A 15,345-nucleotide genomic window follows, 5' to 3' on the forward strand; every position below is an offset into this window, starting at 1 on the left:
AACTTCTTCACACAGAGAGTGGTGAATCTGTGGAATTCTCTGCCACAGGAAACAGTTGAGGCCGGTTCATTGGCAGTATTTAAGAGGAAGTTAGATGTGGCCCTTGTGGCTAAAGGGTTCGGGGGTATGGAGAGAACGCAGGTACAGGGTTCTGAGTTGGATGATCAGCCATGATCATACTGAATGGCGGTGCAGGCTTGAAGGGCCGAATGGCCTACTCCTGCACCTATTTTCTATGTTTCTATATTGTGTTAGTGAAGCAGCATTGTAGCATAACGGTTAGTACCATGCTTTACAGCACTGGTGATGAGAATTCAATTCCCACCACTGTCTGTAAGGAGTTTGACCTCCCCATTACTGCATGCGTTTCCTCTGTATGTTCCATTTTCTTCCTGCATTCTAAAGGCGTATGGATTTGGGTTAGTAAGTTGTGGGCATGCTGTATTAGAAACACGGTGACACCTGCAGGCTACCCGCAGCACATCTTCAGATTCCTTCCTCTCCAGCCCTTTACATTTTATATCCACCTGGCTTCACCTGTCACCTTCTAGCTTTCCTCCTTCCCCTTGCCCCATCTTTTCATTCTGGTGTCTTCCCCTGTAGTTTCCAGTCCTGCTGAAGAGTGTTGGCCCAAAACATTGACTGTATTAATTTCCATAGATTCTGCCTGACTTGCTGAGTTCCTCCAGCATTTTGTGTGTGTTACTTTCGATCTCCAGTGTCTGCAGACTTCCTTGTGTTTGTGATTTGTCGCATCCTCGGACTGTATTAGTTGTTGACTGTAAAGACATATTTCATTATGTGCTTCCAAATTTTTCTTAAACCCATCACTCCTACTTGGCATCGACAGCCAACAGCAGCTCACAAGTGTCCTCTGTCCTGGGCCAACAGATGGTTGATTGACCCTGTGGCTTCTGACATGTGACAAATAGATTTAATCTTTAATCTTTGGAGAGAATGAGGTGGAGGTTCACATCAGAGAAATCAGTCCAAAGTGTGTCCATGTAATGCATTACAGAAAACTAGCTGAATGTTAGGTTCACTGATCACCCAGAATGCATATACTATGGGTGTTATACATGTTCCCTGACATATCCTTCACATCAAAGTTAAATTGTGCAAGTTGTGGGGAAGAATTCGGAGTTGGAAGTTTCATAACAATGACAAAGTTTTTTTTAGCTTTATTAAAGATGTAATGAGTTCTTGTTTGCTGTGTACATGCTACATTTGCCACTATGTTTTGTGATTCAGTTGTATCATTAACAAAAGCTTGCACTTGATCTCACCCATGGTCTCTCAGTCTCTCCTTTACTCCTTCATTCCTCTGAACCCCCATCTTCCTTCCACCCCACTTTCCCTCAACACTACTCTCTCCTCTACCCATCCAACCCTCTAAACTGCAAGTGCTTAATGGGAATATTAGTGTTTCTTCTTTACATAAACTGAACTGACCTAATGCAGAATTATTTGGTTTACATTATTATTCTTCAATATATTTAGCAGAGCTCCCACTGTGTCTGTTAAAACGGTACTGGTAAGGGTATCAATTCTGTTCCCTGCAACTATGTAGGTGTGTTGGCCCTGTCCTGGTATCCACCTGGATTGTCCGATGATAATGGAGAGCCCACCGACGATCTAGTGCCATTCATTCTGGAAGCTGCACATAAATATCAATTAAAGGTATTTTTAAAATGTATTTTTACACCTTAAGCTGAAAATAAAAGGCTTTATTACCCATGAGGGATGCACCTAGTGTAAAAACTCAAAAGAAGCAGAACTAGTCTTGTAAAACAGTTTGACAATGTAGCTCCAGTGATTTTGATGACTAATTCATGTGGCTACATTGTGTAATCTCATTTCAGTCAAGAAGGTGTCAAGCTGTGGTCTCTGCTGAGATCATACTCAGACCTAGATGGTTTTTAAGTTCATATGGATGGTTTTAGGGACAGAGAGGGGAGGTAGGAGTCAGGTTAATGTTTAAGGAACACTGATGTGGGGAGATAGAGGGAAGAATAGAATTCAGGAAAAGGGATGTAGAGGAGTTAGAGGTCAGGCCTCCACTCCTGAGAATGAAGGGCATCCATGGATGTCGGGTCTGTCGGTTCTGGGATTGGATGTCGGGTCTGTCGGTTCTGGGATTGGATGTCTGGTCGAGCAGTCAGAAGCAAGAGTTTGGCATCCTATCATCAGCTAGACCAGGAGTCCATAAGACTACAGTTAGGCCATTTGGCTCATCAGGTCTGCTCTGCCATTCCATCGTGGCTGATCCCAGATCCCACTCAACTCCATACATCTGCTGTCTCGCCATATCCTTTGAAGCCCTGACCGATCAGGAAACAATCAACTTACACCTTAAATATATGCACAGACTTTCCTCCACTGCAGACTGTGGTAGAGCATTCTACAGATTCACTACACTGTCTAAAACAGAATTCCTCCATACCTCTGTTCTAAAAGGTCACCCCTCAATTTTGAGTTTGTGCCCTCTAGCTCTGGATACCCCTACCACAGTAAACATCCTCTCCACAACCACCCTATCTAGTCCTTTCAACATTCAGTAGGTTTCAGTGAGGTCACCATGCATTCTTCTAAATTCCAGTGAGTACAGGCTCAAAGCTGCCAAAATGCCCCTCACATGTTTACCTCTTCATTCCCGGAATCATCCTCATGAACTTCCTCCGGACTCTCTCCAACGACAACACATCCTTTCTGAGGTATGAGGCCCAAAACTGTTAACAATACTCCAAGTGCAGTCTGACCAGTGTCTTATAAAGCCTCAGCATTATCTCTTTTATATTATATTCTCCTTGAAATAAATGCCAACATTGCATTTGCCTTCTTTACCTCAGATTCGACCTGTAAATTAACCTTCTGGGAGTCTTGCTGATGTTGGTACCATCTCCCCATTTAGATAATAGTCCACACTTGTTTTTTTTTACCAAAATACATTATCATACATTTTCCAACACTATTCAATCTGCCACTTTTTTGCCCATTCTTCCAATTTGTCCAAGTCCTGCTGCTTCCTCAGCATTACCTACCCCTTCACCTAACTTTGTATCATCCACAAACTGTTGCAAAAGCCATTAATTCCATTATCCAATTCACTGACAAACAATGAAATGTAGCAGTCCCAATACTGACCGTTGAGGGGCCCCACTATTCATTGGCAGCCAACTAGAAAAGTCCCCTTTTATTCCCACTCGCTGCCTCCTGCCAGTCAGCCATTCCCCTATCCGTGCCAGTACCTTTCCTGTAACGTTATAGAATTTTAAACATCCTTAAGAATGACACCTTATCATATGCCTCTGAAAATCCAAGTAAATGACATCCACTGCTTCTCCTTTGTCAATCAGAAGTCAGGAAGTTGCTTTGTTGCTTGTTCTGAGTATTGTGGGCATGATATATGATGGTAGTTGTAGGCTACCTTCTGCGCACCCTTTGGTGTGTTGGTTGTTAGCACAAATGATGCATTTCACTCTTTCCATGTACATGAGATAAATAAATGAATCTGAAACATGGTATTTCTGCAGGGCCAATTACACTGGTATGGCTTCCAAGATTTGTTTTGCAGTTTCTGATGAACTGCTGTTTGCTTCCCAACCCACAGAATGCCTCTGATATAGGACACGTTGACAGAGCACTTGCAGGCAAATTTGCAGTTTGGTGATTGGAAGTACAAAAGACAGTGGTGCGAAGTGGGCACCGATTGTGTATCAACAGGATGTTACCTGGGTTTCAGCACTTAAGTTACAGAGAAAGGTTGAACAAGTTAGGTCTCTATTCATTGGAGCGTAGAAGGTTGAGGGGGGATTTGATCGAGGTATTTAAAATGTTGAGAGGGATAGATAGAGTTGACGTGAATAGGCTGTTTCCATTGAGAGTAGGGGAGATTCAAACGAGAGGACATGATTTGAGAGTTAGGGGGCAAAAGTTTAAGGGAAACACGAGGGGGTATTTCTTTACTCAGAGAGTGATAGCTGTGTGGAATGAGCTTCCTGTAGAAGTAGTAGAGGCCAGTTCAGTTGTGTCATTTAAGGTAAAATTGGATAGGTATATTGGCAGGAAAGGAGTGGAGGGTTATGGGCTGAGTGCGGGTAGGTGGGACTAGGTGAGATTAAGAGTTCGGCATGGACTAGGAGGGCCGGAATGGCCTGTTTCCGTGCTGTGATTGTTATATGGTTATAACAGGTCTGACTACAGTGTGCAGGACTGTGGTCCAGAATAATCACTTAATAAAGACATTGATTGATTGTAGAATCTTGAAAGGGTCAATTACTTAAAAATATAAGGATCTTTATGAAGCCAATTTTCCTCCTTTAGTGGACTCTATGGAGTACTCATTTAGTAGATGGAGCCCACTTACATTTTCACTTGTTGATCGTATTCATGTAGTTAAAATGATTATTTTACCAAAATTTTTATATTTATTTCAGAATATTCCTGTTTTTTTGACTAAGACGTTTTTTGATCGGATTGATTCTATTATTCTATCTTTTATTTGGGATAATAAAAGACCAGGAATTAGTAAATGTCATTTACAAAAGTTGAAAAAGGACGGAGGTCTTGCTTTGCCTAATCTAAGAATGTGTTATTGGGCTGTTAATTTGCGATATTGGGGGGATAGGAATGATTGGCCAACTTGGGTAGACCTGGAACTGAGAGCTGTGAAACAGTTTTATTTAACTTCGTTATTAGGAGTTGCTCTGCCTATACAATTAGCTAAAGTTGCTAATTTAAACCTATATCCTGTGGTTAAGCACTCTTTACAAATTTGGCTCCAGTTCCGCAATTTTTTTAATCTTAAAAAATTTAAACTTTGTAGTATAATTTATCGTAATTACTTTTTTAAATCTTCCTGGAGTGATCCAATTTTTTTACTTTGGAAAAATAAAGGTATTAATTCTTTTTTGAATTTATTTAAAGAAGGCAGATTGATGTCTTTTGAACAATTAGTCGATAAATGTTCTCTCTCATAGTCACACTTTTTGCAATACCTTCAAGTTATACATTTTTTACAAAAATATTTAGGTAATTTTCCTTACATAGTGGAGGCTGACTTGTTAGATACTATTATGAATATGAACCCTTCGATGAAAGGTTCTATTGGAAGAATTTATAATTTATTATTACAATGGGATAAGCGTCCTTTACTTAAGATTAAACAAGATTGGGAGAAGGAACTCAATTTGACTTTTATATGGGAGGATTGGATGCGGATTCTGAAGCTGGTTAACTCTTCTTTGATCTGTGCTAGTCATTCACTGATTCAATTTAAAATTGTACATCGTTGCCATTTGACGAAGGAGAGACTTTCTAAAATATTTCCCAATGTTGACAAGTATTGTAATAGATGTAAAACTGAGATAGCTACACTGACACATATGTTCTGGTTATGTTTTATATTAAAACAGTTTTGGAAGTCAGTCTTTTTGACAATTTCTAAAGCACTCAATCAACTTACAATCTAATAAATTGACTGTGCTTTTTGGAATAATTCCTCAAAATATCCATGGTATTTCTGTGTCTGACCAACATTATTACATTATTTGTTACATTGATAGCTAGGAGAGCCATCTTGTTGAAATGGAAAGATATATCAGCTCCTACTTTGTCACAATGGTTCTCTCAAGTGATGTTGTGTCTTAGCTTGGAGAAAATTAGAAGTCGAACCTTTGAACCTTTATTTGATTTTGAGAAGAGATGGGGCTCATTTGCTCATTATTATCATTTAAGTTAACTGATAGATTTCCTCCGCGATCTAAGTGTAAATTTTTTTTATATATATATTTTTCTTTCTTGTTGGCGGTTTGATGTTTATTTTTAGAAGCTTTCTGTATGACGCATGGCGCCAAGATTGTACCTCCAATGAGTTTATTTTTTTTTCTCACTTTTCTTGCTTAGAAGGGTTTTTATTCACAAAAATTTTCAATCTTTAAGATCATTTTTTTTGAGGCATTGTAAGTGTTGCTACTTCGATGTACCTGTTATTTTTGAATAATAATAATAAAAAGATTTGAAAAGAAAGGGTCAATAGATAAACATGTGATAGTGTTAGAATGACTGGAGCTAATATTATACCTCTGTTACTATACAACATACAACAGTAAGATCAATCTAATACAGGGATTCCCAACTTGGGGTCCACAAACCCCTTGGTTATTGTTAAGGTTCCATGGCATAAATGTTGGGAACCCTGATCTAACACTTTTTCCGTTCTTATTTCATCCAAATGTTTCTTAAATTTTCCTAATGTATCTGCCTTCTCCCCCACCTCTGGCAGTGTGTTCCACACCACTGTGTTTAAAAAAATAAAATACCTCTGCCATCCCCCTGCACTTTCCTCCAGTCACCTTAAAATAATGCCTCCTCATATGAGGGAAAAAGTCTATAACCCTCATCATTCGTCCACACTATCACAGCACTATTAACTTTGGTGTCATCTGCGAGCCTTTCGACTTGCCATTTATGAAAATCGCAAAGAGCAGGGGTCCCAGAACAGACTCCTTTGGAACTCCATTGGTCACCCACCTCCAGGCAGAATGCACTACATCTACAACTACCCTCTCTTCTATGAGCAAGCCCATTTTGAATCCATACGGGAAAGTTCCCCTGGAAATCATTATAAATATTTGCTATTAAATATGTAATAGTAAAAAGCACTGAAAGGATCACTGGAGTCTCCCTCCCCCATTGTGACATTTACCAAGAGCGTTGCAGCCAAAGGGCTCAAAGCATTGTTCAAGATTCCTACCACCCAACCCACAATCTTTTTTGCCCATTCCCATCAGGACTAGGACTGCCAGAATGGGTAACAGCTTCTTTCCTTGGGCTGTAAAACTAATGAATATCAATAGGCAATAGACAGTAGGTGCAGGAGTAAGCCATTTGGCCCTTCTAGCCAGCACTGCCATTCACTGTGATCGTGGCTGATCATACACAATCAGTACCCCGTTCCTGCCCTCTCCCCATATCCCTTGACCCCGCTATCTACAAGAGCTCTATCTAACTTTCTCTTGAATGCATCCAGAGTCTTGGCCTCCACTGCCTTCTGGGGCAGAGCATTCCACATAGCCACCACTCTGTGGGTGAAAAAGTTTTTCCGCAGCTCTGTTCTAAATGACCTACCCCTTATTCTTAAACTGTGGCCTCTAGTTCTGGACTCACCCATCAACGAGAACATGTTTCCTGCCTCCAGTGTGTCCAATCCCTTAATAATCATATATGTTTCAATCAGATCCCCTCTCATTCTTCTAAATTCCAGTGTATACAAGCCCAGTCGCTCCAATCTTTCAACATATGACAGTCCTGCCATTCCGGGAATTAACCTTGTGAACCTACGCTGCACTCCCTCAATAGCAAAAATGTCCTTCCACAAATTTGGAGACCAGAACTGCACACAATACTCTAAGTGGGGTCTCACCAGGGCCCTGTACAGCTGCAGAAGGACCTCTTTACTCCTATACTCAATTCCTCTTGTTATAAAGGCCAACATGCCATTAGCTTTCTTCACTGCCTGCTGTACCTGCATGCTTGCTTTCATTGACTGATGTACAAGAACACCTAGATCTCGTTGTACTTCCCCTTTTCCTAACTTGACTCCATTTAGATAGTAATCCGCCTTCCTGTTCTTGCCACCAAATTGGATAACCTCACATTTATCCACATTAAACTGCATCTGCCATACATTTGCCCACTCACCCAACCTGTCCAAGTCACCCTGCATTCTCATAACATCCTCCTGACATTTCACACTGCCACCCAGCTTTGTGTCATCGGCAAATTTGCTAATGTTACTTTTAATCCCTTCATCTAAATATCTAAATATCCTGCCACCACTGCGGTCTCGTCACTAGGGCAGCATGCAGTTTACTGTACTGATACCTGTTTGCTGTTTATTTGTGCTGCGCATTACATGCATTTTGAATTATCTTGTAGACAGTAAGACATAGGAGCAGAATTAGTCCATTCGGCACATCATGCCTGTTCTACCATTTCATCATGGCTAAACCAATCTTCCTCTCAGCCCCAATCTTCTGCCTCCCCCCCCCCCCCCCCCATATCCTTTTATGCCCTGACCAATCAAGAATTTATTGCCCGCTGCCTTAAATAAACATTAAAAGCTTGGCTTCTATAGCTGCCTGTGGCAAAGAATTCCACAGTTTCACCACTCTCTGACTAAAGAAATGCTTCCTCATCTCCATTCTAAAAGGATACCCCTCTATTTTGATGCTGTATCCTGTGGTCTTACACTCTCCCATCACAGGAAACATCCTCTCCATATCCACTCCATCAAGACCTTTCACCATTCGATAACTTTCAGTGAGGTCACCTGTCATCCTTCTGAATTCTAGTGAATACAGACCCAGAGCTATTGAACACTCTTCATATGACAAGCCATTCAATCCTGGAATCATTTTCATGAACCTCCTTTGAACTCTGTCCAGTCTCAGCACATCCTTTCTAAGATGAGGGTCCCAAACCTTCTCACAATACTCCAAGTGAGGCCTGAACATTACCTCCTTGATTTTATATTCTAGTCCTCTTGAAATGACTGCTAACATTTTATTTGCCTTCCTCACCAGACTCAACCTTTAGAGAATCCGGCACAAGGACTCCTAGTCCCTTTGCACTCCAGTTTTTTGTATTTTCTCTCCATTTGAAAATAGTCAGCCCTTTCATTTCTTCTACCAAAGTGCATGACCATACACTTCCCAACACTGTATTCCATCTGCCATTTCTTAGCCCATTCTCCTAATCTAAGTCCTACTGTAGCTTCTCTACGTCCTCAAAACTACCTGCCCCTCCACCTATCTTCGTACGTCTGCAAACTTTGCAACAAAGCCATCAATTCCATGATCCAATGATCCAAATTATGGACATAAGATGTAAAAAGAATTGGTCCCAACACAGACACCTGTTGAACACCACAAGTCACCAGCGGCCAGGAAGAAAAGGCTCCCTTCATTCCCACTTTTGCCTCCTGCCAATCAGCCACTATTTTATCCATGCTGGAATCTTTCCAGTAATACCATGGGCAATCAGCATAACCAGAGACACCACACACCCCGGCCACTCCCTGTTTGACCCGCTTCTGTCCAGCAAAAAGTTCAGGACACTAAAAACCAGAACAAATAGACTGAGGAACAGCTTCTACCCCAGAGCTGTGGCCTCCATCACACCACTCCCACAGAACAATGACTGAAACTGTGAGCACACACAAGGACTCAAATACTTGCACTAATGGCACTTTGTGCATTACTGTGACATTCTGGTGCTGCTGTAAATTATTTTCTGCTACTTATCTATTTAATACCGTTTTTCTATTACTGTCTTGTTTTTATCTACCGCTTTGTTTGATTGCCTGAGAGGAAGCCAAACAGAGTTTCATTGTACCTATGTATAATGACAATAAAGATAATTTAATTCAGTTCAATTCTAGCTTGTTAAGCAGTCTTATGTGTGGCAACTTTTCAAAGGCCTTCTGAAAATCCAATTACAATTCTGAAAATCATATCAACTGATCCTCCTTTGTCTATCCTGTTTGTTACTTCAAAGAATTTCAACAGATTTGTCAGGCAAGATCTTCTCTTTAGGGAACTATGCTGACTACAGCCTATTTTATCATCTCCCTCCAAGTACCTTGAGACGTAATCCTTAATAATCAACTCGAACATCTTCCCAACCACTGAGCTCAGACTAACTGGCCTATAGTTTTCTTTCTTCTGCCTTTCTCCCTTCTTGAAGAGTGGAGTGACATTTGCGACTTTCCAGTCTTCTGGAACCATTCCAGAATCTAGTGATTCTTGAAAGATCAATACTAATACTGCCACAATCTCTTCAGCCACCTCTTTTAAATCTCTGGGTGTCCACCATCTCGTCTGGGTGACTTATCTACCTTCAGACCCTTCAATTTCCCAAGAATCTCTTCTCCAGTTATAGTGACTTCACATACTCAATGCCCCCGGCACCTGGAATTTCTTTCATAACTCTAGCGTCTTCCACAGTGAAGGCTGATGCAAAATGTGTATTCAGTTCATCCGCCATTTCTTTGTGCTCCATTGCTACCTTTTCAGCATCATTTTCCAGCTCTCACCTCTCTTTTACACTTTATGTATCTGAAGAAACTTCTGGTATCTCCTTTAATATTATTGGCTAGCTTACTTTCGTACTCCATCTTTCCCACCTTACCAATTTCTTTAGTTGCCTTCTGATGGTTTTTATAAGCTTCCCAATCCTCTAAGTTCCCACTAATTTTTGCTCTATTATATGCACTCTCTGGCTTTTATTTTGGCTTTGACTTCTCTTGTTAGCCACAGTTGTGTCATTTTTCTTCATTTTATTAACTTTAATTTATTTTATGTTCTGTGTGCAATAGATGTTTTGTGGGTGCACTGTGATCCAGGGAAACAGTGTTTCGTTTAGTTTTATATTTACAGTCAGATGGCAATAAACTTGAACATTTATGTATAGCACTGCTTCAGATATAGCTAAAACTGCTTGAAGTGCTAGCATGAGAGGGCATAGTTTTAAGATGCTTGGAAGTAGGTACAGAAAAGATGTCGGGGTAAGTTTTTACACAGAGAGTGGTGAGTGTGTGGAATGGGCTACTGGCGGCGGTGGTGGAGGTGGATATGATAGAGTCTTTTAAGAGACTCCTGGATGGATACATGGAGCTTAGAAAAATAGAGGGCTATAGGTAAGCCTAGGTAGTTCTAAGGTAAGGACATGTTCGGGACAGCTTTGTGGGCTGAAGGGCCTGTATTGTGCTGTAGGTTTTCTATGTTTCTATGTTCTAATTTGTTTATTGAAGAGAAGCGAAGACCCAAATGCTTTGCCCAGAACATCACTCACTGAATAATGAGCCAGATTATCTAATCTACCAACTGGCAATTATAGCTGTATCTATGGGAATAGAGCAATATTTTTATTTAGAATGTGTGAGTCACCAACCGCGTGACTTCCCTGGATATTTATATTTATTTGGAGAGACAGCGTGGAAAAGGCCCTTTGGGGCAAGTTCAAATTTAATTGTCTTTCAACCATTTGCTTGCTTGTTGCATACACTTATTAGGGTGCATTCTCCAGATACCCTATGAGGTAACCATAGCCTTCAGCCAGGAGCAGATGTCATCAGGTGGTTCCCAACCTTCACAGAGTGTTTCGACCCTTAACCACGACACTCTCCAGTTGGTGGGTCAGTAGTGGTGGCCAAATCACTGCCCATCTGCTCCTGGCTTCCAGCTTCCCTCCTCTCGCCTATTCCAAATCCATCAAGAGGCTCGTTCTGCCTCTTCCCCCATCCTACGAGCTGCTTGTTTTTTGCTCCTTTTGTCCAGGCCAAGAGCTGACAACAACCACCATGCTGATTTGGCTGGGAAACCTCTGCAGCTGATCTCCACAGTGAACAGGGCCTCTTCCCATCCCTCCTCCCATGGCACCATCAGCTCAACCAGAATTATTTTCCGGTCTTCAGTTGACCTCAATACAATGTCCAGACGGAGGGTTGTGTGCACCACCTCCGGGAACTGCAACCTCCTTCCCACATCGACCCTCATCTCCCAGGACCTGGCCGTTAGCAGCAGGTTTGGCTTTGGTTGTTTGGTTACGAAAGGCCTGGCTCCCTCTTTGATGAAGGTGATGGCCTTCCTCAAATCTGTGCCAGCCGTCCTCTTGCATTTCTCTCGCTCTAGTGTGTCAGCATGAGTCAGCAGCACCTTATCATGGCGCCACCTGTACCATCCTTGAATTACAGCTGTTTTACACCTGGACAGTATATGAGCCAGTGTCCCCTTCTGACCACAGAGCTTACAGTTCAGGTCCTCTCTCATCCCCCATGTGTACAGATGTAATGGCGAAGGAAGGGTGTCATACACGGATCGCAAGAGGAAGGAAATATGGAAGGGCTCCAGTCTCCATAACTGCCCATGAGATCTTGCACTTGGGCAGATCCCATTTTGTCCAGGCACCCTTGGACACTTGTTACACTGCCTTTGACATCTGCTTCTCTTCCTCACAGATCTGTACTTCTGTCTGTACCATGTCTCACCTGTTCCTTATGCTTGTGTTTCCCCACTGCTGGAAGTGAACTGAGCCAAGGCCTTGCCGCCCGATGCAGGGGTTGCCGATGATATCTCGCAGCTTCAGAGAACACACTGCCTGCCCTACTGCTGTGTTGGCTGCCCACTTGCGCCCAGATCTGGTTGTAACGCCTGCTTGCTTTACCAGATCGTCATTGGAATCTCTCAAGCTTAATAAGGCTCTGCCTTTAGCCACCTTGAATTCTTCCACGACAGACGACGGGAAGCTGCAGCTGCCGGGATTGAATATAGAGGCTCACTGAAGAGAAGCTTGGGGGAACTCCTAACCATCTCTGCAGGTGCTTCTTGGTTTTCCTCTCAATGCCCTCTACAGCGGTCATGGGGAACTCGTGAAGTGTGAAGAGCCAGAGAAGCCTGGGCAGAAGGCTGTATTGATACAGCCAGGTCTTGAATTTACCGGGAAGTCTGGATTTGTCGAGCTTCTTTAGGTATTCGTCTGTCTGCTTCACAACATTGGTGACATTGGCCCCATCTGTCAGTGAAGTATTAAACCATTCCCCCAAGCATTTTATCGGGTTATCTTCGATGGAAGGGATGACCTCACCCTGGACTTGGAGGCTAAACTTTCTAGTAACTTTGCCCTTTCTGATCACCATACACCTGGACTTCTTGGCCTTGAAGGACATCCTCGTCCAAGTGGCTACATTGTCCAGGGTTTCCAATACCCATCTTGGAGGGTAGTCATGTTTCCTGTCCTGGCTGTTGCCGGTATGTCCGTCCCATTGAGTCTCTCATCTTCCCCCCTCTCGGGAGACTCTGGGGGTATTGCTCTTTGTGTCCAATCGTAGCTTGAGTGGTGCCCTCTTGCGAGTGCTGCCCACAAGGTTGCTAGCCTTGTGAGCCCATGCCAGTCTTTCCTGGAGGTCAGCTGTCTCTCCAGCATCACTGACCTTCCTCAGTTGCCATCCAGTCTTTCCTGGGAGCCACTGGTAAAAACCAGAGATTATTTGTTACATACACCTGTTAGGGTGCATTCTTCAGATACCTTATGAGGTATCCGTAGCCTTCAGCCAGGAGCAGATGTCATCAGGTGGTTCCCAACCTTCACAGAGTGTTTCGACCCTTAACCACGACACTCTCCAGTTGGTGGGCCGGTAGTGGTGGTGTCCATCCGCTCCTGGCTTCCAGCTTCCCTCCTCTCGCCTACTCCAAATCCAACAAGAGGCTCGTTCTGCCTCTTCCCCCATCCTACCAGCTGCTTTTGTTTTTTGCTCCTTTCGTCCAGGCCAAGAGCTGACAACAACCGCCGTGATCTGGCTTTTATTTTGGCTTTGACTTCTCTTGTTAGCCACAGTTGTGTCATTTTTCTTCATTTTATTAACTTTAATAATTTATTGTATGTTGTGTGCAATAGATGTTTTGTGGGTGCACGGTGATCCAGGGAAACAGTGTTTCGTTTAGTTTTATATTTACAGTCAGATGGCAATAAATTTGAACTTTTATGTATAGCACTGCTTCAGATATCGCTAAAACTGCTTGAAATGGCTAGCATGAGAGGGCATAGTTTTAAGGTGCTTGGAAGTAGGTACAGAGGAGGTGTCGGGTAAGTTTTTTTATGCAGAGAGAGGTGAGTGCGTGAAATGGGCTACCGGTGGCGGTGATGGAGGCAGATACAATAGGGTCTTTCCTGGATGGCTACATGGAGCTTAGAAAAATAGAGGGCTACGGGTAAGCCTAGGTAGTTCTAAGGTAAGGACATGTTCGGGACAGTTTTGTGGGCTGAAGGGCCTGTATTGTGCTGTAGGTTTTCTGTGTTTCTATGTTCTAATTTGGTTATTGAAGAGGAAGCGAAGACCCAAATGCTTTGCCCAGAACATCACTCACTGAATAATGAGGCAGATCATCTAATCTACCAACTGGCAATTATAGCTGTATCTGTGGGAATAGAACAATATTTTTATTTAGAAGGTGTGAGTCACCAACCACATGACTTCCCTGGATATTTATATTTATCGGAGAGACAGCGTGGAAAAGGCCCTTTGGGGCAAGTTCAAATTTAATCACTCAGGAATACCCATGAATACAGCAGAGTGAAACAGTGTTACTTCATGCCCAAGGTGCAAAGCATAGTGCCAACAGTCACACACAGCGCAAGGCACCGAGAGCACACGTAAGACAGCATTAAGATACAAATAAATTAATCCAAATCCCTGAGATCGTGAATATTAAGACCATTAGACATAGGAGCAGAGTTAGGTTATTTGGCCTATCAAGTCTGCTCCGCTATTCAATCATGGCTGATTCTTTTATCTCCTCCTTAGCCCCACTCCCTGCCATTCTCCCCATAATCTTTGATGCCGTGTCCAACCAAGAACCTATCAAGCTCTGTATTAAATACACCCAATGACCTGTCCTTCACAGCTGCCACAACTTCCGTAAATTCACCACCCTCTGGCAAAAGGAATTTCACTGCATCTGTGTTTTAAATGGGCAACCCCTCTCGGTAGAGATCGTAAAGAGCACCAAATTTCTTGGTGTTCACCTGACGGAGAATCTCACCTGGTCCCTCAACACCAGCTCCATAGCAAAGAAAGCCCAGCAGCGTCTCTACTTTTTGCGAAGGCTGAGGAAAGTCCATCTCCCACCCCCCATCCTCATCACATTCTACAGAGATTGTATTGAGAGCATCCTGAGCAACTGCATCACTGCCTGGTTCGGAAATTGCACCATCTCAGATCGCAAGACCCTGCAGCGGATAGTGAGGTCAGCTGAGAAGATCATCGGGGTCTCTCTTCCCGCCATCACGGGCGTTTACACTACACGTTGCATCCGCAAAGGAAACAGCATTATGAAGGACCCCATGCATCCCTCATACAATCTCTTCTCCCTCCTGCCATCTGGGAAAAGGCTCCAAAGCATTCGGGCTCTTACGACCAGACTATATAACAGTTTCTTCCCCCAAGCTATCAGACTCCTCAATACCCGAAGCCTGGACTGACTCCTTGCCCTACTGTCCTGTTTATCATTTATTGTAATGTCTGCACTGTTTTTGTGCACTTTACGCAGTCCAGTGTAGGTCTGTAGTCTAGTATAGCTTTCTCTGTGTTTTTTTTATTACGTAGTTGTCTAGTTTTTTGTACTGTGTCATGTAAACCATGGTCCTGAAAAACATTGTCTCATTTTTACTATGCACTGTACCAGCAGTTATGGTCGAAATGACAATAAAAGTTGACTTGACTTGACTCAACTCTCTCCTGAGGCTATACTCTCTTGTCCTAGACTCCCCTACCATTGGAAACATCCT

General features: G+C 42.8%; 1 protein-coding gene across 1 annotated transcript in view; it reads left to right on the forward strand.

Moving 5' to 3' along the window:
* Positions 1 to 15,345, forward strand: part of LOC140733755 (glycoprotein endo-alpha-1,2-mannosidase-like) — a 70,629-nt gene that overhangs the window by 12,478 nt on the left and 42,806 nt on the right. Inside the window, exon 3 of the mRNA XM_073057493.1 lies at positions 1,571 to 1,680. Coding sequence (XP_072913594.1) covers positions 1,571 to 1,680 — 110 coding nt within the window. The remainder of the gene's footprint in view (positions 1 to 1,570; positions 1,681 to 15,345) is intronic.

The sequence above is a fragment of the Hemitrygon akajei genome, chromosome 9 (genome assembly GCF_048418815.1).
Source record: "Hemitrygon akajei chromosome 9, sHemAka1.3, whole genome shotgun sequence".
NCBI classification, from domain to species: domain Eukaryota; kingdom Metazoa; phylum Chordata; class Chondrichthyes; order Myliobatiformes; family Dasyatidae; genus Hemitrygon; species Hemitrygon akajei.